The sequence below is a fragment of the Silurus meridionalis genome, chromosome 13 (genome assembly GCF_014805685.1).
Source record: "Silurus meridionalis isolate SWU-2019-XX chromosome 13, ASM1480568v1, whole genome shotgun sequence".
NCBI classification, from domain to species: domain Eukaryota; kingdom Metazoa; phylum Chordata; class Actinopteri; order Siluriformes; family Siluridae; genus Silurus; species Silurus meridionalis.
In genome coordinates, this window is record NC_060896.1 from 26,891,839 (window position 1) to 26,914,959 (window position 23,121).

Here is a 23,121-nt window from a genome sequence, read left to right on the forward strand (position 1 = left end):
GTTCAGCAACGTTATGTGCCCAAAGAATGACCAGGAAGTTCCATCAATTGATTTTTTCTTCTTCTCTGATGGCATGAGCATATTCCACAATAAAAGAGTGAATGAGTGGTTCAGTGAGCATGAGACATTATATCTTTGGGATGTGCTTGAGAAGACTTTGCTCCCATCATCAATACAAGATCTTAACTCTGGACGGGAATACATGATGTGACATTGCGTGCTGTAATCAAAGCTTAAATGCTAAATCCAAAGTTATATTAGTGTGTGACTTTTTTTTGGACACATTCCAATCCAGTAGGTGGCGCTGGTTTGCCACAAAACTGGTTTACCTAACCTCTAATAACACTAGAAGAAGAAACGATGACGCGCAATAAGAGCGTCTGTTGTCATGACAACGTGTTGCCTTACTCACAAACAGTGCTGCACGGGGAAACAGCATTGTTGCTTTTAGTGATTTTATTTTGCGAATTACAGCAACATAAATCATGGTACGTATAAATATACTTTTTAGAGTCGAATATTTGATCAAGTTATAAAGTTAAATGTGAAACAAAAGCGTTAAAAATGCGAAACGAAGCTTTCTTAGCTAACAGGCTATCTATCCAGATTTAGCTCTAACAGTCGGTTTGTTAGCCATATAATGTGAAAGTCTAGTTTTTTGTTTGTTGAATGAATGTTTAAGGTTTAAATATGGAGTTAGGGTTAACTTTTATTTATATATATATATATATATATATAAATATTCATCTATATGTTTTTATGCTTCAGCCTCCTAAAAAAAAGAAAGCCCCAAAGGCTGCGAAGGAAAAGAGCAGAAAAGTGGTAGATGCACTTCCCACTGAGGAGATGTCCAAGGAGCAGGTACACTGTCCTACATGTGCAGATTTCCCTTTAGTATAGATCAAAACTGCCACCTTACACTTTTTTTTAATATGTTTACATATTTTTTCAGTGAAATAAGTTAGTTGCTGTTATCGCTAACAATAGGAGCTGTAAAAAGTAGTTCTTTGTGTTTAAGAAAAAAATAAAGTTTTTCTTCTGAACTCTCCATTCTCCATCAGCTGGAAGAACACATTGCGCGCCTGCGTGAGGAACTGGACCGGGAGCGCGAAGAGCGCAATTACTTCCAGCTGGAGCGAGATAAGATACACACCTTTTGGGAGATCTCCAAAAAACAACTAGAAGAGAAGAAAGCTGACTTGAGGAACAGAGACCGAGAGATGGAAGAAGCTGAAGAGAACCATCAAACTGAAATCAGGGTATCTAAAATAACGAGCAGCTTCCTTTAGTGACTCAGAGGACGTGTCTAAAAAGGCTTTTCTCATTTATTTATTTTTTTGTTATTTTTCAGGTGTACAAGCAGAAGGTCAAACACTTGCTGTATGAACAGCAAAACAGCATCACTGAACTTAAGTCAGAGGGAGTGGTTGCCATTAAACTCCTGGAGAAGGAGCAGGCAGACCAGGAGAACGAGCTGCGGAAAGGATTGCGCAGCCTGAAAATTGATCTGAGGGAAAAAGAGCTCTCCAATGAGAACCACATCAAAAACTTGAAACTGGTGCGTGCAGGCTGAGGCTCTCTGACACGATGCATGCACAATGCACAAACCATGTAGTCGAGTTAAAGTAGAGATGAAACACTCAGTAAAATTTGACTCCAGTAAAAGTGTCCCTTTAAACTTTCACTTGAGTAAAAGTACAAACGTTTTTTCCTTCAAATGTACTGAAGTATCCAAAATACTGATTTATTATAACTATAATGTTCCTATTATCATAATTGTCACAAGACTTTTTACTTAATCAACTCAGATGATGTGTAAAGACTCGAATGTGACTCTCAGCACACTGATCTATTAATAGAATGATATTAATGACTCAAACACTGATTGATTTCTATTACAATCATCATGAACACAAAACCTACAAGAAAATTGCGCAAATGAGGTCACGTGTGTTGCGGTGAGTTCGAGTCTGGAGTTTCTTCATCATTTATTCCTCTCTAAATGTTCTGCTTGATGTTGAACTGATGCTGAACTGTATGTTGGTGATCAGTAGATACACCAAGCGCCAATCAGAACACGTGTAAAACAGAGCTCGACCCTGATTGGTGACTCGCTGCGTGTTTCACCAGTTACGTTTTTATCCTCGTAGATAAAAAGGAACGACTGATTTCGCAAAATGTAGTCGAGTCAAAAACCCGATATGTAGTGAAGTTAAAGTTTCCCCCAAATGAAAATACTTCAGTAAAGTACAGATACGCATAAAAAAAAAAATACTGAAGTAGTGAATGCATCTGCGATGGCCGTAAGTGTAATTCTGTGATTGGCTACTAATCCCAAAATAGATCCTCTATTGTGAAGACCAACAAAAAAGTACCAGAGGGACATGAGGGACTTAACGCATACTTTTAGAAATATTTTAAAAACATATACATGTCTATAAAATAAGATTATCTTCCAGGCCTAATTATAGGTCAATGTATTCAATAGAATAGATACTAATATGCTTAAAAGTGAACAGGTTTGGATATAGAGAAGAAGTTTCTCCTGTTGTCGGCCCATAAGTTTAAGGGGTGGAGTCTGATCCAGGTCCTTCTATTTGGATAGAGTTGAGCCAAAAGTTTAAAAGATGGAGACGTACCCGATCCAGCTCATTGTACCAGGAGCCTTTGCTGCAGAAGCAGATGTCCAGAGGGTGGGGTCTGAACCTGATCCAGGTCCTCCTGCCTAGACAGAGTTGAACCAAAAGTCCAGTGGGTTGGATAAATATGTCCGATAGTTTGAGTTGTTGAGTTGACTTATAGGACAGGTTGGATCAGGTCTCTGTCCAACCCCCTGGACTTTTGCTTGTGCAGCAAGGATCATTATGGTCTGTATTAGACTGCTATACATGCTAGACATCACCATGTTCATATCCACCCCTTTATTTTTATCACAGAGCCACGATGAGCAAATCACCAAGCTGAGAAGTGAATTTGAGGAAAGATTACGAGGTACTGTGTTCATGACTCAGATGAAATCTGAAGTGCATGTGGAACACTGTAGCACATCTCAACGCTCTGATGTTTGTCTACAGAAATCGAGGCTGCGTATGAGAAGAAAATGCAAACACAGCGACAGGAACAAGACCTGAGGCGCAAGACCGAAATCCATGAGCTCGAGCAAAGGAAAAGCATCCACGTTAACACAATGATCAAGAACCACGAGAAAGCGTTCAGTGATATCAAGAACTATTACAGTGATGTCACTCTCGGGAACATGAACCAAATCAACATGCTGAAGGTACGCTGCCGAGATCTCATCTCCTGCTGGTTTGCTTTACATCTTATAATATATCCAGAGTTCAGAAGACTTTTTCACAAATGTATAATTGTTTTGCTAAATTCCTATTTTGATTGAAGCACGTGTTGTAGCACGTAACGATTCAGTTTTTTCTAGAAACAATTTCATAGAAACTTCCATAGAAGTGCTGTATAATCATTTAGTCATCTACAGTCTATACACAATATAGTCAGATGTCCACAAACATTTGTCTATAAGTTCTTATGTGTTTTTTGGACATTCCATTACTCATTTAATTCCCATTTGCTGTTATAATAACCTCCACTCCTCTTGGAAGATGTTCCACTAGATTTTGCAGTGTAGAGATTTGTGCTTATTCAGCCTGTTTAGTAAAGTCAGGTAGGTGAAATGAGGAGGTCTGGGGTGCAGTCACTGTTCCAAATCATCCCAAAGGTGTTCAATATGGTTAAGAGCTCTATATCAGGCCACTCATGATGTTCCACTCCAGTCCATGTGAACCAATCTATCGATCAAGCATTTATGTTTATAAAGAACTTGTATGAACTCTGCTTGATTCTGATCCCTGCGTATCATTTAAGCTTTTTTATTCTCTCTCTGGCTGTGAATGTGCAGGATCAACTGGCTGACATGAAGAAGAGGGAGGAGAGGTTGGAGAACGAGATGGCCACAGTGGTGCACCAGAACAAGCTTTTGAAGGAGCCGCTACAGAAAGCCAGTCAGGAAGTGTCTGAGCTGCAGAAACAGCTCACCAACTATAAGAAGGACAAAAACTTACTGGCGGTAGGTTTATGTGGCTTTTGAATCGTGGTCTGCAATGAAGAAGTGCATCCTCACTTTCTACTTCGTGACAGTTGTGTTATGTGATTAATAACACCATATTACTGGCACCATGAGAAACTTGCCAAGCATTACATTGCTTTGATTTATTAAAGACCTATACATGAAGTTTAAACATCCCATTCAACATTTAGGCTCGTTTTGCTCATATAACGTCCACTCTTCTGGGAAGATGTTCCACTAGATTTTGGAGGGTGAGATTTGTGCTCATTCAGACACTTAGGTACTGATGTAGGTGGGATGAGGAGGACTGATGTGCATTCAGTGTTCCAGTTAATCCCAAAGGTTCAATACGGTTGATGTCAGATCTTTTTTTTTTTTAGCAGATCTTCCACTCCAACTCATGTAAAGCATGCTGGAACAGGTTTTGGTCTCCTGTTGAAGTGAAGAAAAAAAAAAGAATCTAAATTGAATTTAGAACATAATCAAAATTTTTGGACCAATCAGAATTGACAGTAGTGTAAATATTCTTGAGATATCATGATATAGTGTGTGTTTTAAAGAGGTACTGTGTGTAAGCACTAAGCAGACCACAATTTCTAATAGATCCTGTTTCATTCTTCTGTCAGGGGTTGAAAGCACGTCTCAAAGTAGTAGAACAAGAGCAGAAAGACCTGAAATGGGAGCATGAAGTCTTGGAGCAGAGATTCAGTAAGGTAAGATGAGAAGAGTTATTTAAGGCATAGCTTCTCAAAAAAAATCGTTCTCCAATCTCTCTTTATCTTTCATTTCCTGGTCATCAGGTGCAGCAGGAGCGTGATGAACTATACCAGAAGTTCACCAAGGCTGTTCTGGAGGTCCAGCAGAGAAGCGGATTTAAGAACTTGCTTCTGGAGAGGAAACTGGACGCTCTTACAGAAGTCCTGGAGAAGAAAGAGGCACAGCTTAACGAGGTCCTTGCTGCTTCTAATTTAGAGCCCAGTGCTCTGAATGTGCTGACTCGCAAACTGGAGGTACTGCTGATTACTACAGCACTTGAATTTGGTCTTAAGTTTGTTCTGTGAAGAAAAAAAAAATATATTATATACATTGTCTATGCAAAGTAGCAGTTACGCAAAATTACAAATACAGACGTCCACAAGTTACAATGGTTCGACTTGCAATTTTTCCATCTTCCAATAACGATAGCGATAAACTAAAAATTTGGTCAAAATATTGACATTTTTGTGCGCCATTTAAACTTCCGTATGAGATGCTTCACTCTCGCCAGGGGTCTGGAGTTCAGTCGTCTCGGGGTTTTTGTTGGTTTCAAAGCCCAGTTTGAACTCTTCTCTATCCTTTTTGAAACTGAGTGCGTCTGGCTCCGCCCTCCACTCGCGAAATCAGCTTACAGATGATAATCGATTATACATTACGGTAGCTTAAATTGCTCTGTTTTGCTAAATGATGTACTGTAATTTGTAAAATTATTAACAAATTACAGTAAACTACCTCATTCTGATCACCGATTCTTTAAGACAGTGTTCGGCTAGACCACGTCTCAACTTACGATATATTTAAGTTACAATGGGGTCATCAGAACGCATCTCCATGGTAACGTTTTTTTTTTTTTTTTTTTTTTTAACAAAAGTCTTATAGGATTTCTGTTGGATATAAGCCTCCGGTCTAAATCTCTAAATCTTATTATGATTTCTGACAAAACCTTTGTGCACATTTCAGAGTTATTCCTTTATCAGGTTTCTGATTCATTTTTTTTCTTTTCATTTTTGTTTATAGGACGTTTTGGACTCGAAAAATGTTGCCATTAAAGATCTTCAGTATGAACTGGCTCGTATGTGTAAGGTAGGTCCATCAGCAACACTCATATATTCTGATATATTCTTTACATTTACATTTATAAAACAAACCTCTGCACACTCACAAGGGACAAAGTGACCGTGTAATTCAGTGTGTGTGTGTGTGTGTTTGCATCATGAAGCCGTGAATCTGGCAACATGCAGCATTTTATTTCAGGTTATTTGCGATTTATGTAATGAGTTAGAAAAGTGTATTAGGATCCACATTTTTTCTGAATCCCAGGACCTTTTTTTGCTGTTAATTAAATCCCAGGAAGTTTAGGCAGAGTGTCAGAAATAAAGGTACCAACAGCAACAGGTACTTTTCTATGTTGCTGGGGTAGAACTAAAAAAAGGTCCCTTATTTATTATGTGTCTGTTAGCTGAAATTAATAAATAGTGTTGATTAAAAAAAAAACGAATCCTGATGAAACAGAGAATTTCATAGATTTTTTAAATAAGCGTTATTCTTTATGATACTAAATCCAAAATAGTTTGTAGGTACAGATTAGTTTTATTAGAACTGGGGAAAAAACAAATAAGTCACACCCATATGTGGTTAAAACACACACATGAGACAAACAGGAAATGAAATGACTTCAGTGATTTGCTGGTGTAGATTTGTACATGTAGTAAAAATGGTAGAATCTGCTCAATTCTGTCTTACATACCTTCTGCTTGTTTTCTCCCCCAGGCGCATAACGACCTGCTGAGGACATACAAGGTGAAACTGCAGGCTTTTGGCATCCCAGTAGAGGAACTTGGGTTTAAACCACTGGAAAGCAACTTGATGAAACAGAGCCTTGGTCAAGGACCAGCCGGCCTGGTGTCTTCCCCTCTCTAACCTCACTTCTTCAACATGGACCTTCCCTTCATCATATACAGCCCTGAAACTCTGAACCCGAACCTGGAACTAATATTCTTCCTCCGGCAGAAAATTACTGCTAACTCTCAGTCACTTCCTTTATTATATAAGAACATTTTAAACAGTTTCAGTAAAACGTTTGGAGGACGAGATATTTTGTCTGGTCACCTTTGTTTACCAATTTGTTTGTAAGTCATGGGATCGGCACGCTGCTAGAGTAGTATTAAGTGCTTCAGTGTGGGCTAAAAAAAAAAGCATTCCACACACCAATAAAAACCCCCACCAGTTTATTGCAAGGTAATATGAAGCTGAAATAATTGATGGCTCTATGATATTTGTAGGTTTTACCTGAGTGTGCATGTGACTCGGGGTAAAGTACTATTCAAGTCCTCTTGGTTTCTGTTTTTCTTTTTTTTTTTAAATAATTACACAACAGGGTTTGTATGGGATAGTTTCTTTAAAGAATTTGTAGAAGTTTAGACATAAAATCTGTTTGAATCAAAATGTCTGCTTCAGAAAAACATAGTTATATCATCCTAATGGATAAATACTATATATTGATGTATATTAATCAACTTAATAAATTCGTTTGTTGAGGTGTTAAATGCTCACGGATTTAGCTTGGTTTTTGGCGCCACCTGGTGGCCACATTTTTCTTGAACCTCCATTCACTCCTAAGTTATTCTAATTCTTAAAAAATGTGTTTAATTGTTAAAATTTAATATGATGGGTTATGGGTACATTTAAGGATGTATTTTATCTTTTGGTTTATTGATATGTCCTTATTGATGCATTTAAGAAACCAAACAACAACAAAAAACAACAACAAAGTTGTGATTATTTCCTGTGATTGTGGGGACAATTGGTGATATCTTAACATTGAGACACCAAACAGAGAAACTAAACGATAGGGAAAAACGCTTTGCAATGTGGCTACTAAAATCTCAGACTTCTTACTTGCATCAGCATCTTACATATATCCAATATACACTATATGGACAAAAGTATTGGGACACCTGCATGTCCCAGCCTTATATGGTTCTTCCCCAAACTGTTTTCACAAAGCTGAAGGTACACAATTGTACAGGGTGTCTTTGGGTGCAGTAGCATGAAATGTTCCCTTCACAGACCCAAACCTGTTCCAGCATGACGATGCACCTGTGCACAAAGCAAACTGCATGAAGATCTGCTTTGCCTGGGTTGGAGTGGAAGATCTGCTGCTATAGAGCTTTAAACCCTATTGAACACCTTTGGGATGAATGTAAACATTGACTGCACCTCGGGCCTCCTCACCTTCTCACCTACATCAGGACCTGACTTTACTAACACCCTTTTGTGGAACATCTTCCAAGAATTTTGGAGGGAATTATAAGCGCAAATTGGGACTAAATGTGGAATGCGATGCTCAAAAAAAAAAGCACATACCACACATATGACGAAAATATGTCAATGTAGTGTATATGTAAACAAATACAGCTTAAATGAAAAACGAAAACGCACTTGACCTTTATAGGACACCGTAGCGAACCCGGAAGTGCGCTTTGTTTTGGTAGACAGCAGCAGCTGGAGTCAGTGTGCTGTTTGGAGTCAGTGACATGCTTCATGCAGGAGTGTTCTTCATTTCCATTTAAAGCCTTTTAAAGCTTCTAAACTATGGAAACCGCTATAATTATTCCCAAAGGTACATGAAAATATATTGTGTGCTCTGTTTTGTGTTCTTAAACCCGAGCTTGAGCATCTCTGTGTTTTAATGCTGCATCCTCTCCCAATGTGTAGAAGCGACGAAATGGGAAATTCGCCAGAAAGTGTGGGATTACCTCGAGGAGAAAGATCTGGCCAAGTTCCCCCGACCTGTGCACCACAGAATCCCAAACTTCAAGGTCACGTAACGCTCTAATAACCACCTATGTACAATTACATTGCTTTGGTTGATACGTAGAGCATCAAATGCACTCTGAAAGTGTACAAGCAATGCATTTTTTGTTGAGCTTAATGCATTACATTTGTGTCTCAGAGGCAGACACGTGTCCATGTCACATGACCACGCCCCTGGTCAGTTCATAAACCTGTACTTGTGAGGTGGTATCAAAAATGTACAAGAAAATTATTTATCTACACACTATCACCTTCAAAATAGTCCCCTTGCACAGCAGTACATCGCTCCCAGCGTTCCTGCCAACTTCTGCACTGTCTTCTTTTTCAAACGTCAAGCACCTTCTGCGATTTGCCCTGGATCTGCGCATTGGTGTCAAAAAGGCGACCTTTGAGCTGGGTCTTCATCTTCGGGATGAGGGCGAAGTCTGCAGGAGCCAAATCTGGCGAGTAGGGAGGGTGCAGAAGTTAGCTCATGTTGTTTCCTGGGAGAAACTCATATGTGAGGAGGAGCTCAATGACAGAGTGCACACATGATCAAAATAGCACCAGTTGCACAGCTCCTGATGCACACAGGACGATGTCTTTAGGCACAGTAACTTATGAAGGTCGGAGCTCCTTGTGACTGTGCGTGCTGCCTCGTGCTGCCATCTGTTGGCGTGTTACAAGATTAATTTCGGAACTTTATGATAGCACCTTGTACTTATTTTAAAGTTAGTGATTTAACTGCTGTTGTAGCAAAATATGATTGCTGCTGGACTCCCATTGCCTTGTCCTAATGTGTGCGTGTGTGCGTGTGTGTGTGTGTGTGTGTGTGTGTGTGAGACAGTCCGCGACAGCAGCCTGTGACAGGCTTCCTGTTCTGCAGGTGTTTCAATCCAGCAGCGTTGTTAAAGTGAACCCGGATAAGCCACAGGAGCGAGCTCGCTTTCACACTCTGCATGTAAGTAACTCGTCTCTTGTTTTAATTTGCTTTCTGTCTCTTCAGGGAGCTCCAGGGGCGTGCGGGATGATCAAAGGCTTTGAGTTCTTCACCGAATCCCGTGAGGTCAAAGTGGATCCTGATAAACCACTTGAAGGGGCTCGATTAGCAGCTCTGCAGGTGAATTTATGATAAGCGATCCGTTTCTGTGCGATATGCAAAAAATAAAACACACCAGGAAATTAGCGAAGCAGCGATGTGATGTGATGTGATGTGGAAGCCTGAGTGAAGCAAAATTGTGCCAAAGTGTCGTGTTCTACTTTGTCCATAGTTACTAATATATGAACAAAAGCACTGATATAAATCTGATCATTTGCAGCAGCAAATACTCTCAGAGCTGACCAATCAGATTTCTTTTTACGTGTTTTTTGCAAACTTGTCTCACCTTGAATGTGCTTTATATACAGTATGTTCTATATTTTTTGCTTTAGGCCGGAAAAACACTGCTGGTCCCGACGCCTCGTCTACGGACAGGATTGTTTAACAAAATCATTCCTCCACCAGGGGCCACCAAGGAGGATCTTCGTGTATGCTCTATGTCCCAGGTGACTCGTACGCTCTCGTACCTCATACTTTTTGTGAGAGTTGTAATTAAATGATGATGGTGGGTTTTTGTGTGTTTCAGGGTGTGAAGGAATTCAGTGTCCCAGTGGGTTTAGATGCAAGTGTTCACGTGGACCTGGTTGTGGTCGGATCGGTTGCTGTATCGGAGAAAGGTGAACTGCTGCATAATACATGATATCATTATCTATTTGCTTATTTGTTTACATGTCCATCTATTTTTAGGTTACAGAATTGGAAAAGGTGAAGGATATTCAGACATGGAATATGCCATGATGGTCTCAATGGGAGCTGTGAATGAATCCACAGTGGTTGTGACTGTTGTTCATGACTGCCAGGTCAGAAATCCTTTCCAATACCTCTGCACTGTTGAATTCTCGATCCTGATTGGTCAGGAAGTGTTTGTTAATGTTTTATAATATCATTTGATTTGATTTGATTGAGTAGTTTTTACACAGGTTTATATAAAAGTGCTCCATTTAATACATGATCATTTTTTATAGAAACTGCTATACAGCTGTTGTACAGCCCAGTTGTTGCTGTGTGTGTGTGTGTGTGTGTGTGTGTGTGTGTGTATATATATATATATATATATATATATATATATATATATATATATATATATATATATATATATATATATATATATATAAAAGCTGGTGAGTTTATAGTAGAGGTCGAGCGATTCACCGGTTTTGCAGATTATTCAGCACAATAGTTAATTGATGGAACTATCGGCTCTCCGCACAAATCCATACCGATAGTTTTTCCGGGTTGCGCCCGTTGCCGGAGAGGCTAAAAAGCTATGCTGTCAATGAATATATTTATGTTTATTTCATTTAGCACATTTTTATACTTCAGTACAGTTTTATTTTTAATTATTTTAATAAAGTTCACCATTTTACATGGATTTTTCTTTTTTTTTTCTTTTTTTCAATCCAGTATCCATTAGAAAAATCAGATGATTAATCGGTTATCAGCAATCGGTATCGGTAAAATCCACTCGGTCGACCTATTTTTTATAGCTGCTATTAATTTTTCTCATCAATGTTTTAAAATATTTAATGCAACTATAAAATTGTAAAATGTGACATAAAAAGACACCTGGACAGCTGTTGATTTATTTTAATCTAAACTGAGATCAGGTGAAAATCTGAATCTTCTCTTGGAGAGTTCCACAAACATCCCAACATGTCCATCACAAGAACGATCCAAATCTCTTCTCCAGTTCTTGTATAAAAAAAAAAAAGAAAAAATAGCAAGATTCCTAAACACTTTTTTGAAACATGCACATGTTCAGTTCAGTGTACTTTGTGTCCAGGTTGTGGACATTCCAGAGGGACTAATGGAAAGTCATGATCTCACCGTGGACTACATCTTCACACCGAGCAGGATCATCAGGACTGAGTGTAAGATTCCTAAACCAAAGGGCATCATGTGGTCAAAGGTAAATCTGAACACACAGAGCACCAACACAGCTTTATTATTATATTCTTATGTACATAGGATTGCATCTCTGTAGGGCCTGATGTTCAGAACTGGGAATTAGAAACATCTAAACTCACACAGGATTTACTCTGTTTTCCTGTAAGCAACGTTTAAACAAGCGGCATGCTGTTTAAAGCTGTTCAACTTCTGTTTTTCGTGCAGAATTAGAAATTAAATTAATTATTTGATTGATTAATTGTTTGTCAGTTAAATACTAAATCAGTTTATTGCTATAGTTATTCATTTACTAATACGCAAACATGCAGTAATTATATAAACAATAAGAATGGACAAAATGTGGGAAAAATTTCACTTATTATAAAAACTCTACTTGATCAAATATTCAGGGAAATTTGATGTAGTTTTTCCCCTCCCATTGGGGTGTTTTTGCCTTGCAAATCTGGCAACCCTAATCACGGGTACGACACGGTACTTTATAAACACATGCTTCATTTTCTAACAAATCTCTTATACAGGACGAATTAAATTGATTTCACACACTTAATCACACTTATCTGAATCTTTCATCTTTCATCGTTATTGATCTAATCCACATTTTCCCCTCGTACCAATACACTGGTTTCTACTCCCAAGAAGAACACCAACTTCTCCATAACAATCTCTCTAACTTATTATTTTCACAAAAAACTACTCAAATCCTTTGTTTTTTCCACCTTTTGTTTTTGAGGTAACCAAGTCAGACATATTTATATGGACATCCTTATATGGTGCATTTGCTTATGTTGAGTTAATTAGCGGTTGTGTTTGTTATTCGTATCTCTGAGTCACTCGATTCAGCCAGAATCCACAACTATGTGAGGTTTATGACTGATGTTCAGAAGATAAATGTTCTGGCCTTCATAAATGTTCTGTTGTACGTGAAGAAAACGGAGTAGTTTGCTGTGAGCATATGATTTGTAGAAATATAACGTGAGCGAAAAACATAAAAATAAAATGTAAAGGTGATAAAACTGCATGCAGCTGGAGTTAATGTTCGCTTATTGAGTGTTTGTTTGTTTTTTACACTCCAATATAGAAACCTGACAAGAAAAGGGTTCATGTATATTTTTGTAAGTATTCAATCTAGTGTTTTTGGAGGTAATGTAAAATACAGGCCAATTAGGATTTAGGTTCATATTGAAAAAAAAGTTTAAACCTGTGGGTGTGTGTGACAACCAAACTACATAATATCCACATCCATTTTTTTCCATGGACAATGTTTTGTGGAGCATTAGCTTAGCATTAACATCCTATTTTACAGTTTGAACATCTGATTTTAGTCCCAATTTTGGTATTATAGTAAACTTCTCTAGGAAGATTTTGGAGTGTGTTTGTGAAGATTTGTGCTCCTTAGTAAAGTCGGGTTCTGATGTAGGTGAGGTGCAGAGACCTGGGGTGAAGTCAGTGTTTTCATTCATCTCAAAGGTGTTCATTAGGTGTTTCCACACTTCCAGTTCATGCAAATCATATCTTCATGGATCTGGATTTGTGCATGGGTGCATTGTTGTCCTGGAACAGATTTGGGTCTCCTTTCATGCAGCCACATCCAAAGACGTCCTACACGATTATGTGCCTCCAACTTTGTGGTAAAAGTCACATGTCCCAATACATTTGTCCATATAATGTACCATTTATATTGAAAGATAATTTGAATTAAGACAAAAATTTAATTTACATTAGATTTAAACAGGTTAATGCTGAGTTAAATAGGTATTATAAAAAAAATCATAATCCATAGGGATTTATAAGATTATGCTTTTTTCCTCTCTTCTCAAAAAATAGAGTTTCTAGAGTTTTCTCTCAAAAGCTGCATTTTCATGTGTGCAGCTTGACGCGGAAATGCTGGGGAAAATTCCCATCCTGAAAAAACTGCGAGACTTGGAGCAGAAGGGTGGAAAGGACGTAACTTTAAAAATGTCCCAGACTGCTATTGTGAAGACCGAACAGAGGCATAAACCCAAACCCAGTCCTGATCCAAAACACGACCTGAGGCATGATCTTCCCACTCCAAGGCGAGATCATACACCTGCGTTTATCGGCTCAGGTAAAGAAGCTGAACGTTCTCCGGCTCCTGTTAACACACTTTATGTAGGCGGCCTCCCAGCTGGACTGCGTGTGAGTGAGTTGAAGGGTTTCCTGAAGGATCGAGATGCTGTACCAGTTCGGCTCACTTGGCAGGGGGCAGAGCACCGGGCGTTCCTCCAGTACAGTGACGAGCGAGCCTCGGATCAGGCTCTGGACGCCCTGCAGGGGCTCTGCATCAACGGCCAGACGCTGCACATAGAGCGAGCCAAAGGGCAAAACAGCTTCCGTAAACCTGGTGCCACCAAAAGACAGAGTAAGAGTTAACTCGAGAAAACATCAGAAATCAGGTGGGTTCAGACTACAACATCCACCACAAGCAGTGTCTCAAAAGAGAGGTTGGAGAAAAAAATCCAGAAACCTGTCTTACAAAACAATTGATTCTGGATGTAAAAAGTGCTTAAAGTCCCTGTCATGTTTAAATATTGCTTATTGAATTATTAATATTCATATAATAGTAAACAAAAAAGACCCAATAAAACACAACCGAAGAAGCTGCTATAGGAACTTAATCAAAGATCCTGAAGTGTTTTGATCTTCTCAAAACACACCACTGATTACCTTCATATATTTTATTAAAAAACTATACAATTTACTCTGTTTTTTATTTGTATTTAATTATCTGGGAAAGATGACAAGTCCCGGTTCTTGCTTATATATAAAGACAAAATAATTATTATTATTATTTATTTATTTAATTTTTTGGAAAACAAAGTTCCAGTAAACTTGTTATAAAACAGTGACTGTTAAAAAAATTAAATAAATAAATAAAAAATGCTGACACTGGAGATTTCACTCTCGTAAATATATAGGTTTTTATAAAAAAAAATGAAATTAATATTAAAAAATAAAACGATCAGTGCTTTGGGAAAAAATGCTAAAATTTTTTTTATATATAGCAACTAACTTATTTTATTATAACTTTTTTTATTTAACAGATAACTTCAAATTTTTTTTTACTAGCCTGGAAAATCTCATTGCCCACCGAAGAGGAGACCTGATAGCCCTTTCGCTATTCCGTAAAAAAACACAAAGACATTGATTTGGAGGAAGGTAAAAAGTTGAGCATGTGTTTGTTACAGTTCGGCTCACTGGGAGCACGGGGTGCAACACATTGCAGAATGATACTTTAAGCTATATGAGGTTGGTTCTGTATCGATAAAGTGAGAAAATGTTTGGTGTTGGAATAATAATAATTTCTAGTTTTTAAATATATTGGGTTCATCTGCAGCAGGATGACCTCACAGCCACAAGGTCTACAGCTTGATCCTGAGCTCGGGATACAGTCTGTGTTGAGTCCCACATTTTCTCCTTCTGTTTTCTCAGGGTTCTCCAGTTTCCTCTAATAAACATGTATGTACTGTGTATGTACAGTATGTGTGAGTGGTACTTTGTGATCTTGTGTGTATTCCTGCCTCACTCATGGTCTGTAATCCTTGAATACATACTGTATTTAAAGACTTTCTATGAGTAGTGTTTTTCTTATCATATATAATTGTCAGGATTTGGGGGATCCTGCTAGGTTTCTGCTTTATTTAGCTTTTTTCCCCTGTGTTTCCATGTTTTCACCGCCAGATGTCACCATTGTGTCCCTATTCCCTTAATTAGATACCTATTGTTTCCACCTGAATCCTTTTGTTAGCCCTGTGTCTATAAAGTTCCCCTTTTGTCTCCGTTTCTGTGAAGTTTGGTTACCCCCCCCTTTTCCTGTGTAAGTCCTTGGTCCTGAGTTTGCTTTTTGCCTTTCTGTGTTTTGTAAGGACTTATTTATTTATTTATTTTTTGCTACAGCTCCAGAGAAAGACTTTGCATGTTGTTTTTTGAGTTCTACGAAGACTTTTCCTTCTTGAATTGTGGACTGATTTTTGCTCTGTCATCCTGTTGTACTTTTTGGGACCTGATATTGTGGGTTAGATTATTATTATTATTTTTTGCCATTTTCTATTTTTGCGTTTTTGGACTTTCTTATAAATTTCCAGCTTCAGCTCCGACAAAAAATGTTGGTGAAATCTGATTTGAGTACCAACATGTTCCTATTGTGTTTTTATTATGCCTTCAAAACAAGTCATGTACTAAATAAAAAATCCAAAGCTGTTCCACTGGATTACGTCTTGATCTCATTCTCTGGTCTGTTTTACCCATGCCTGCTGTTTGAGAGGTTTTGAGCTTCGACTTGCAGATCCTCCCTCGGGGCCTGTGATGTTCTATCCTTTATACCACACTGAAACTTCAGCTGCCTTTAAAAAAAATCTCACTTCTGTTCCTGAAACTTTATTACTAATGGGCAAATCCTCATAAAAATCCTATTTTGTTCCTTTTCAATAACTCTTGAATTTAGCATGTTGAGAAACAAAATATTTTTCTGGCCAAGGTGAAACTATTTTTTTTTGTTGTACTTTTTCTAATATGCTTTCGTGCTTCACTGAAAATGCAGTTATGGTTATTTATGAAACTGGATTGTTGAAGGCTTTGGCTGGAAATGATCGTGGCTGTATAAGAATCTGTCGAAGTGTAGAAGGTCAGAAAAAGACTCGTCTGGTGCCGGTGTAATGAAACGAGTAATGGAAGGATAAGTTGGAGAAGCTGATAGCAAACAGTTTAGTGTTGTGGCTATTTCTCATATACGTTATCCTTGTAGCTTTAGTGTAAATCTAAACGTCACTAAAAAGACTGAATTATTAATTGTAGAAATATTTACTATTACTCTTTTTTTTTTTTTTTTTTTTTTTTTTTTTCTCCATTCTAGTTGAGGGAAACATTAAATACCATACAATTGTAAATTTTTTGATATAAATGCAACTTGTTTTTTAGTAGACACCACTTTTGTGTGTGTGTGTATATATATATATATATATATATATATAATGTGTGTGTGTATATACAAAAGTTTATATATAGGCTGTAATCTGACTGGATTAGTTTTACATCGTCTTCTACAGGTGCTGCGTTGAGATTTTGACAGCATCTGTTTTTTTCCTTCATGTCCGATTCCAGAAAACTCCACCTGAACGTACCTGCTGTTTTTCAAGAATATAACGATTTTCTTTTACACTAGTAAAATACAGCAGGCTGATTTTTTTATTTCTTTTTTTTTTTAAATAATATTCTGTATTAACTTTAAAGAATGAAAGCAAACAAAAAAATGGAAATAAACACGTTTTAGAATTGTGGAATATTTAACAAATAAAATCAATTGTGTGACACGGAGCATAACTGCTCGGTACGCTTTCTATCGTGTCTAATCTTTTTCCATGTGTGTAATGAAAGTCAGGGTTTGGACAAACTCATGGAGTCTCTGTGAGGCTTCATTAAAGCAAAAAAAGAAAATAAACCAAGTAGACTCACAAATGCATGTCAGCATATCTCGGATTTTATAATCTGTAACTAACAAAATGTATAATTAAATTAAAACGTGGAAATCAGAAAGGACCGCACTATAGATAAAATATAAAGTGATTCTATTCGAAAAGAAAAACTGCTCATTCTGCACTAATTAATATTTGTTTTTTTGCATTATAGAATTGTTATGCAGGTATTTAATCAGGCCTGCGGGCTTCATCCTAAAAGACAAATACTTTCCAAGATTTGCTTTGCTTTTCAAATGAATCGGTACAATAACATGATTCATAATGTGCTTTGCTGCTTTTCATGGTATTGAGTGAATCAGGCAGGAATTTGATTCAGCTCTGTTTAACATCAGCAGCAGATTAATGTGTGGTCCGGAGGCGAGGAGGCAACGTGCCCCAGCTGCCCTGCTGAACATTAACCTATAAGGGTGTTAGTCCGTCAATTTCCGCAAAATTGGCTTGAAAAATGACAAAGATAACGCAGGGAGATGATATGAGGAGCTTGTTGGCTTTTCTTCCTTCTCTCTCTCTCTCTCTCTCTCTCTCTTCCTCTCTCTCTCTCTCTCTCAGCCTCTCTCAGCTGGACTCCAGGGACATCTGGGCCCACTGCGGTTTTTTTTTTTTTTTCGATCAACACTAAGCTCCAAGGTGCCTCATGAACCCAAAATGATTTTTTTTCCTTTTATTCGCCTCTAGTGCAACTTGATGGCTTGTAACAGCTGCTGTTGGATGAAAATAAGGGAAACGTTGAGCTTCTTCTGTTTCCAGATTTATGATGTCCATTCGTTGCAGTCCATAAAACCATATGAACACGGATTATGGATTTTAGTTGTCCACACTGACTAAATATGTAGTTTACCCCTGGTTATCCATGCTAGATTAATAGCCTGCTTTTAATTGTTTGTTTTATTTAAAAAAAAAAAAAAAAAAAAAAGCACAGTAGATTTTGGCTGATGTCTAAATACAATGAAATGGGATATAAATATAAAACATCTGATTTACATTACAGCACTGAATTCTTCTTCTTATTATTATTATTATTATTATTACTGGACACAGGTTTCAACTTTGTCTTGTTTAAGGATGCATTATGTTTTTAGATTCTTATTTTTGCATGGATTTAACTTTACAAATTACACGAAATTCATTATTTGTATTAATTATTATTATTTGTTATTATTTTTACGATTATTATTATTTAATTCTTATTTACTTATGTTCTAAATCACGGTGAAGTAAATCAGTGGCCCTTCAGCACTTAGGCCATTAGGTGGTGCACACACTCCAGCGAAATAATTGACGCTTATTTATTTATTTATTTTGCCATTTTATGTCAAAATGTATTAAAATGTCAACGGATCATCAAAGTAAAAAAAAAAAGAAGCATATTTTTGGACTCTTCACGAGAAAAAAAGAAAATATGTTGATTAAGTTTCAATGCTGCGTCTCAGATCTTTAAATGTTCCGAATATATATTTTTTATAAATTGACGTTTTGTTTAAAGTTAAACAAAACAATAAATTGATATAAAACAAGTCCTGGTGCTATCATGTATGTGCAGCTAAAGATGTGTGGGCTAAAATAGGTCAATTACAATAAGAAGAGTGGGAACTCGGTGACCACTTGCGTTATATTGCATCATTTTTTCCGACATTTTATCCGAAACTAAAAAAGGCAGATTGCTGTTTTCACTTTAATAACTTCAGAGCCAAGTAGGATATCTGCAAAAAATACAAACTGTACACATGTGGCACACACTCGCTTTCTTCCTTTGCGTTTGTATTTTTCTTTCTGACTTACAAAAGTTCATCTTTTATAAAAAAAAATAAAATAAAATAAAAACGTGATTAATTTTTTTTTATATGCACTGATTAGACCTTTTTTCTAGGCCTAATCTTTTCTTTTCTCAAAACAAATCTTAAAAAATTAATTTTTTATAACTTTTTTTTTTTCATAAAGAAAAAAAAAATCTATTCCCTTCTTGATGTTTTATTTATTTATATCTCTGATTACTGAGAAATTTATAAATAATTATCTCGGAAAACCTGCAAATTTGATGCGTGTAGTTTTGAACAGTTTAATTTCAACTGCATGCCATTGTTTTTTTTGTTTTTTTTTACACAATTCTTTATACATAATGGTGCGTAGATGACCTAATGTCTAAAAGACACGAAAATAGAAAGTAAAAGATGCCTACTAAAAAAAGATATTACCTACAACATATACAATTTTACAGTGCTGGAAAATGACTCGTGTCAATACGGATATACAAAAAAAAAAAAAAAAGAGATTAAAATAAAAATAAAAATAAACAAAAACAAAAACACCAAACCAACGATTTAACAGTGCTTACATTAAAACCTTCATTTTTTTTGTTTACACTGAATAAAAACAGCGTCTTGGCAAATATTGCCGATAAAGCGTTCAATAATGTGGCTATAATTATACAATCTAAATATAAACAGAATAAATAAAAGTTGCGCTTTACGGTTTTTAAAAAAGTGCCTTTGTTTTTCCACGTGATCACCTAATGATCTTTTACACTTTGCACTGATTTCAGACAGAATTTGACTTAGGATCATAGAGCGAACAGCTTGTCCTGAATGAAAATAATATTTATATAGGCCTATATTAAAAATAATCATCAGAATATTTTTACAATTTTCACTGAACAAAAAGAAAACTAAAATCGATCCTGATTACTCGGAATGACAACACGGAAAGTCACTACACTCAAGTGGTATCCATCCGCCAGCAGAGTTAGTACCAAGCGGGTTTTTTTTATTCTTCCTTTATTTCATTTCTTGTTTTTTTTGCCATTGAGATGCAGATTAGTTAGAATTTGTTCGCAGTCTTGTTTGGAAATAGCTTAGAATAAAAAAAATGGCACACATCACCTTAAAGGCTGTTTGTAAAATGTTTAAGGTACCCGGCTTTTCTTCTGTTCATGGTTTTTGTACCGAGTTTGGATCATTTCGCATTTTTATTATAGTTGCAGCCTTTCATTCTGCGTTTTTTCCCATCCAGGACCCCTTCCAGTCCTCTCTTCTTCTTCTTCTTCTTGTTTGTGTGTCTGCATTTTTGTTTTCCCACCGCAAAGGCTCAGTGGCTCCTTTATCAGTGTTGAGTCCTTCATCAGTCTTTAATTCATGACCAGTGCTGTCACATCACACAAGGCTTGATGTCCTGATAGGCGACCTGTTGGTGATGATAATAAGAGCCGCTTCCAGGTGAATGCATGGATGAAGATGTCATGGCGTTGAAAGAGAAGACGAACTCTTTACGGTCGCACATGCTGGGAGACTGGGAATGATATCTGGGAATACCTACAGGAGAAAAAAAACAAGGAAATCTTTAAAAAAAAATGTTTTAATGTATAAAAAGATCACAGTAAATCTTCTAAATTAGAATTAAATCTTTACATTGTTCATTTTATTATTTTACATTTAATTACTTTACATACAATAGAGCATTAGAGTACATTAGATTTTATTTCTATTATTTTATATTATCTAAAATGTTCTATTATTATTATTATTATTATTATTATTATTTTGATTATTATTATTGCTTTGATGATGATGATGATGATGATGATTATTATTATTATTATTATTATTATTATTATTATTATTATTATTATTATTATTATTACCGACGTTTTCCATCAACTTCAACGTTCTTGGAATATTTTTTTAAGGAATCAAAACTTGTTGTAACGCGAATAAAACCAGCATGCGCGAACTTTAAACTGGTCCCAGTGCTGACGGTGGATGTGCGATTCTAAAGCCGCGGGTTTCACGTAGCATTTTAATGACACCCGTATCTATTTTGGAGCGGCTGATTACACCGCCTGCAGGCAGTAAGTGTGTGTGTGTGTGTGTGGAAGGGCTGGATACTTCAGGGTGGGAGATCTTTCTCCTAATTGACAGCGCCGTGCTCGCACGCGATTCCCACCGGACCCGGTGCCGCGCGCCCTGCTGCAATTTCTGTAAATTGGCACCTGAGTCCAGGAGGAAAGAGAAGCTACAGGATGCCTTCTTTCTCCTAATTACTGCCCACCCTCAAGAAATCACATGCAAAAGAATGTGTATTATCCGATAGATAATTTGCAAAATTCTATGCGATAAATCATTAATTTTTAAAACTTGATTCCAGAATGAATCTGCTTTTATGGATCTGTTTTTTAAAGAATGTTTGCAGTGATTTTTTTTTTATAAGTTTTGCTACATGGTCTAAAAGATCCTAATGATTTGCATGCTGTATTTATTAATTTACGCATTTGATTTTTGATCAGTGAAATTTACCTTGAAGGTCGGTCGTGCTGTGTCCGTTCTGGTGCAGATATGACTGGTCCAGAGAGTGTGTTGGTAAGCTGGGCTGTAACGGATTTGCCCCGGGGTTGCACGGAGACAGCGGCTGCTGCTTAATGTAAGACGCTCCGTTATTAAGCGACGCGGACGGCGCGGGCGCCCAAGCCGAGGTCGTGCTCGAGTAGACGGGATGCGGCTCCATGACTCCGCCGCCGGACAACAAGGGCGAGGCTGAGTTGTCGTGATGGGGATACTCGCTCCCCGTGGACCCCGTACAGTTTCCCATGTAGGAATGTCCACCGTTGGCCGACAGATGAGACATGGAGTGTCCAGCCAGGCCCATTCCTTCCATGTTTCCTGCCAAATGTCCGTTCATCATCCCAATCCCGCTCTCTAAGGACAAACTATTTGGCGGGCAAGACAGGCCTCCGCCGCTCCCCTGGAAATTGTAAGACTCGGGTAAGTGGTTGAACCCGAGGCCGTTCATCATGCTGTACATGGAAGGCTTGAGCGCCTGACATTTGCGCCGGAATCCGCGTGGTCTGCGCCGAAAAGAGCCCTCCTCGAACATGAACTCGCTTGCAGGGTCAATGGTCCAGTAGTGTCCTTTCCCTGGCCGCCCGAGCCCCTTGGGCAACTTTATAAAGCACTCGTTTAAGGACAGGTTGTGGCGCACGGAGTTTTTCCAGCCCTGGTAAGAGCCGCGGAAGAACGGGAAGCGGCTCTGGAGGAACTGGTAGATCTCACTGAGCGTCAGACGCTTCGTCGGTGAGCTCTGGATGGCCATGACGATGAGCGCGATGTACGAGTAGGGCGGCTTCTCAGGACGCCTGATGCCGGCGTTGGTCTTTTTGGCTTTGGTGGTGGAGGAGGCCGCGTCCATGGCCGCCGATTGAGCGTGCGTTTTGTCGGGCGCGGACATCGGGCTGCTTTGGGCAGGAGGCTGCACGGAAGGCTGCTGGACCTCGGCCGTCATCGGTTCTTTGCGCGCGACACGGCTTTGTTTTTTTATTTATTTATTTGTTGTTTTTTTATATAAGGAAAATCCTCCACCTGTAGCGAGATCGCTGAAACTTCGGAATCCAACAGTCAACCAGATTTTATCATGACCCACAAAACGCGTCAAAAGATCCTGAAAAAAAGCAAAAAGAAAAGGAAAAAACCCGCAAACACACAGTGGACGTTTTGTTCGGTAGCTTCACTGTCCTCGAGTTGGAAAAGTCCTGCAATGGTTCTGTCCACAATGAACACAAAAAACGAAAAACGGATCTTCTTATGCGGCTTCGGTTCCGTCTGGTCTCATTCGCTTTGCTGATCGCCCTTTACTTATCTGTGGCCATCAGCGCCTAGCCAAGCTCCTGACCATCACGAAGACGTCATGAAGCGCGTAAGGAACCGCCCAGTCTCCTCCCAGTTTCTTCCCCACGCCACGGGGTGGACTCACACCAACATCTGGCGTCTCTGCGTAAAGTTTTCTACTGTTAGAAATCCGCTTGTCTGTTCGCATTTATATAATGGCATAAAATAAAGAATGTTACAATTATCACTCAGAAATAATATTTTTAAGGTTTTGTTTTGCGTTATGAAGGAAATCAAGACCTTTAAATAACACACGTGCAATATTTTATTATTATTAATTTAAATATTTCTCTCCTTTAGATTAACCTAGCTCTTATAAATATGATCTATATTTATATT

At 37.9% G+C, this 23,121-nt stretch overlaps 3 protein-coding genes across 8 annotated transcripts; 2 read left to right on the forward strand and 1 right to left on the reverse strand.

Moving 5' to 3' along the window:
* The first annotated feature begins 375 nt into the window (after positions 1 to 375).
* On the forward strand, positions 376 to 6,930 carry gas8 (growth arrest-specific 8). The gene is made up of 11 exons (XM_046864480.1): positions 376 to 488; positions 769 to 861; positions 1,062 to 1,259; positions 1,352 to 1,558; positions 2,937 to 2,991; positions 3,075 to 3,280; positions 3,914 to 4,081; positions 4,708 to 4,794; positions 4,882 to 5,091; positions 5,855 to 5,920; positions 6,608 to 6,930. The coding sequence occupies exons 1-11, from the start codon at positions 486 to 488 to the stop codon at positions 6,755 to 6,757; spliced, it is 1,443 nt and encodes a 480-aa protein (XP_046720436.1). The 5' UTR covers positions 376 to 485; the 3' UTR covers positions 6,758 to 6,930.
* A 1,364-nt stretch (positions 6,931 to 8,294) lies between these two features.
* mthfsd (methenyltetrahydrofolate synthetase domain containing) lies at positions 8,295 to 15,859 on the forward strand. Of its 6 annotated transcripts, XR_006927715.1 has the most exons (11): positions 8,299 to 8,459; positions 8,555 to 8,658; positions 9,639 to 9,752; positions 10,064 to 10,177; positions 10,258 to 10,348; positions 10,419 to 10,531; positions 11,515 to 11,640; positions 13,136 to 13,267; positions 13,509 to 14,053; positions 14,702 to 15,474; positions 15,555 to 15,859. XR_006927715.1 is itself a non-coding variant. In XM_046865042.1 (10 exons), exons 1-9 carry the CDS (start codon positions 8,432 to 8,434, stop codon positions 14,028 to 14,030), a joined length of 1,344 nt encoding a protein of 447 aa, XP_046720998.1. In that variant the 5' UTR covers positions 8,295 to 8,431; the 3' UTR covers positions 14,031 to 14,053; positions 14,702 to 15,859. The 6 variants fall into 6 exon arrangements, 5 of the variants coding, with proteins under 5 accessions (XP_046720998.1, XP_046720996.1, XP_046720997.1 ...); XM_046865042.1 differs by lacking the exon at positions 9,639 to 9,752 and adding an exon at positions 9,480 to 9,593 and having other exon boundaries at positions 8,295 to 8,459; positions 14,702 to 15,859; XM_046865040.1 differs by having other exon boundaries at positions 14,702 to 15,859.
* Positions 15,860 to 18,027: 2,168 nt separating this feature from the next.
* On the reverse strand, positions 18,028 to 22,857 carry foxf1 (forkhead box F1). The gene is made up of 2 exons (XM_046865327.1): positions 21,418 to 22,857; positions 18,028 to 20,436 (listed from the first exon to the last, which is right to left on the reverse strand). The coding sequence occupies exons 1-2, from the start codon at positions 22,397 to 22,399 to the stop codon at positions 20,273 to 20,275; spliced, it is 1,146 nt and encodes a 381-aa protein (XP_046721283.1). The 5' UTR covers positions 22,400 to 22,857; the 3' UTR covers positions 18,028 to 20,272.
* Positions 22,858 to 23,121: the final 264 nt, after the last annotated feature.